This window comes from Arvicanthis niloticus, unplaced genomic scaffold, assembly GCF_011762505.2.
Source record: "Arvicanthis niloticus isolate mArvNil1 unplaced genomic scaffold, mArvNil1.pat.X pat_scaffold_168_arrow_ctg1, whole genome shotgun sequence".
Taxonomy (NCBI): Eukaryota; Metazoa; Chordata; class Mammalia; order Rodentia; family Muridae; genus Arvicanthis; species Arvicanthis niloticus.
Genome location: NW_023045613.1, coordinates 8,590 through 11,134, shown reverse-complemented (window position 1 = coordinate 11,134; position 2,545 = coordinate 8,590). Strand labels below are relative to the sequence as shown.

Sequence of the window (2,545 nt, the reverse complement as noted above, 5' to 3'; positions counted from 1 at the left end):
ACTAGGGACAACATCTTCTATTCATGTAGCAGAGTCACCATTTTCTCAGGTCGGATGTCCTAATCCTGGGGCCCTGAAGAAGACACTCCACTAGTAAAAATACAGCTGAAAGCCTTCTTCTCATAAGGGAGACATCTCCATTCCCTACATCCTAGTTGGGAGATGGGTTTAGGGTTGGGGGGCAGATCCTTCCTGGTCTGGGTACCTTCTCCAGTGTGGAATCCGGGTCTCTTCTAGATCTGGGCGTCTTGTGCTTCCAAAATCAAGGAAGCAAGGCTGGGAGTCAGAGCATATCCAGCAGAGCCTGGTAATCCTCTTGAGAAAGAGACAGCTCAGCTACTGTGTCTATTGGCTCCAGATCCAGAGGAGCTGACCCATGCTCCTCCACTTGGACCTCGGTCAGCAGTTGATCAAGGAAGAACTCCAGAGGGTTTGTGTTGCTTGCTTGAGTGGGGGCCTGTGCTTGGCCTGGTCCGGAGGGCTCTTCCACTTGGGATGGCTGGGATTCTGTGCAGAAGGTCGGGAGGTCGCTGGGACTCGATGGATCCATGGCCACACCGCCAGTGGGAGGCAGTGGCAACAAGCTGTCGTGGGCACCTTCCAGCTCCCTGCCATCCAGAACTCCATCCAAATCCAGAGGGGCTGGCACAAGCTCCTCCGCTTGGGCTTGGTCTAGCCATTGAGGAAGGAACAGCTCGAGAGGGCCTGTGTTCCTTGCTTGAGCGGGGGCCTCTTCTTGGACTGGTCCACAGGGCTCTTCCGATTGGCACAGCTGGGACTCTGTGCAGAAGGTTGGCAGGTCGCTGGGACTGGAGGAATCTGTAAGCCCTGCAGCAGCCAGGGGCAACAAACTGTCCCGGGCACCTTCATGCTCCCTGGCACCCGCACCTCCGCGGGCCTCATCTGCCCCACTTGAGGCCAGCAAGTCTTGATCTTGAGCTGTGGGCCTGCCCCTGCTGAGGCACCGCGCTCTTCTGTTCTGAAACCAGATGTAGACCGTGTCCTCGAGCAAACCTGTCCTCTGTGCCAGCTCCTCCCGAGTAGCAAAGCCTGGCCGCGGGTTCCTCTCGAAGGCTTGCAGTAGGATCCTGCGCTGGGCTGAAGTGATTCGAGTGCGAGGCCGCCTGTGGTCTGACGGCATGCCTCCACCCTGTGCCCTGGAACCAAGCTCCTGCCCCACGGCTCCAGTGCGACTTCTGCGGTTCTGAAACCACACGCGGATGCAGGAATCGGGGACCCCCATTTGACTGGCCAGGTTCTGCCTCTGTGCAAAGCTCACGTAAGGACTCTTGCTGAAAGCTGATAGCAGGGCCTCCTTTTGAGAGGCTTGCCAAACCACCCTGCTGCGCTGGGATTTGCGCGCCACGCTGCTGCCCCCCACATTGCTGCCAGCTTCCATGCTGCCAACCATGGTCTGCAAGAAATGCTCACCCAGGAGTGTCTACTCTGGACAGCTCCAGAACAAGCACAACCTCCAGCAAGTAGCAGCAGTCTCGGGCTGGCACCACTCACTGCCTCTTAAATACCCCTACCTCTGCCTCTGCTCCGCTAGCCCCGCCTACTCCACACGCGCCTTGGGCTACAGCCAACACCAGGACCTTCCCTCGGGGTCAGGTTTCCAAGCGCCACACCTGCCACGCCTTTGCACCTGAGAACAGGGAACCCGGAAGAGGACCTCAAGCATCCTCTGAAACTCACAAAGTCTCCCCTTTTAAAAGCTCCTCATCCATTGCACGCCGCGGGGTCGCCATGCTAGACCCATACCCAGGAAGCAGACAAAAGTCATAGGACTCACCATTCCCATCAGACATAGCATCCAATGACTGAGGACAATAGGTCCTGACACGAAGCAGAGGCACAGTTACCGCGACATGTTGGACAAAGTCAGCAGGCTTCACAAAAGGATGGGGAATTGGAGTCGGCCTTCTAGGCATCCCTAGCCAGATGGAATCCATGATGGTTTGCTCACAACCGGATTCACACAGGTTACAAAGACAAGACTCCCCCAGGAGTCCTGAGATCCAAAGACATCAACACATCCTGCCTAGCTCTAGAATGTTTCACACCCCTTACATGGCTTCCCAAATCTGGATTTGCTATGAGGACAGACTTGGAAATTTACCTGTCCTTGGATCAAAATTCAACACCAAACACCCCAAGCACCTAGCAGCACAAAAACCTGTTTGGTAACAAGCACACCCTCAGACCAAGCACACCCTCAGACATAAAACACACACACAACACTGAGGAAAAAAGGATTTCAGGACAGGGGACAGGTTTGGGGGCAGAGACAGACAGAGAGAGAGAGGGGAGTGAGAGAGAAAGAGAGAGAGAGAGAGAGACAGAGAGAGAGAGAGAGAGAGATACAGAGAGAGGTGGGGACAGGGAAGAAGAATGTAGGAAGTAATAAATGAGGACCATCAGAGGCAGGGGAGTGTATCTGTGTGTTTGTGTGTGTGTGTGTGTCTGTGTGTGGTGTGTGTCTGAGAGAGAGACAGAGGGAATGAGAGTGAGGGAGAGATATTAATTTCCAGGTGTTTCTTTC

At 54.9% G+C, this 2,545-nt stretch overlaps 1 protein-coding gene across 1 annotated transcript; it reads right to left on the bottom strand.

The window, feature by feature from the left end:
• Nucleotides 1–283: 283 nt before the first annotated feature.
• Nucleotides 284–1,411, bottom strand: LOC117701656 (uncharacterized). The gene has a single exon (XM_034493208.2). The coding sequence runs from the start codon at nt 1,409–1,411 to the stop codon at nt 284–286; it is 1,128 nt and encodes a 375-aa protein (XP_034349099.2).
• Between the last annotated feature and the right edge of the window lie 1,134 nt (nt 1,412–2,545).

Coding starts and splice junctions, on each gene's coding strand:
- LOC117701656 (XM_034493208.2), bottom strand. CDS start 1,411: ATGGTTGGCAGCATGGAAGCTGGCAGCAATGTGGGGGGCAGCAGCGTG.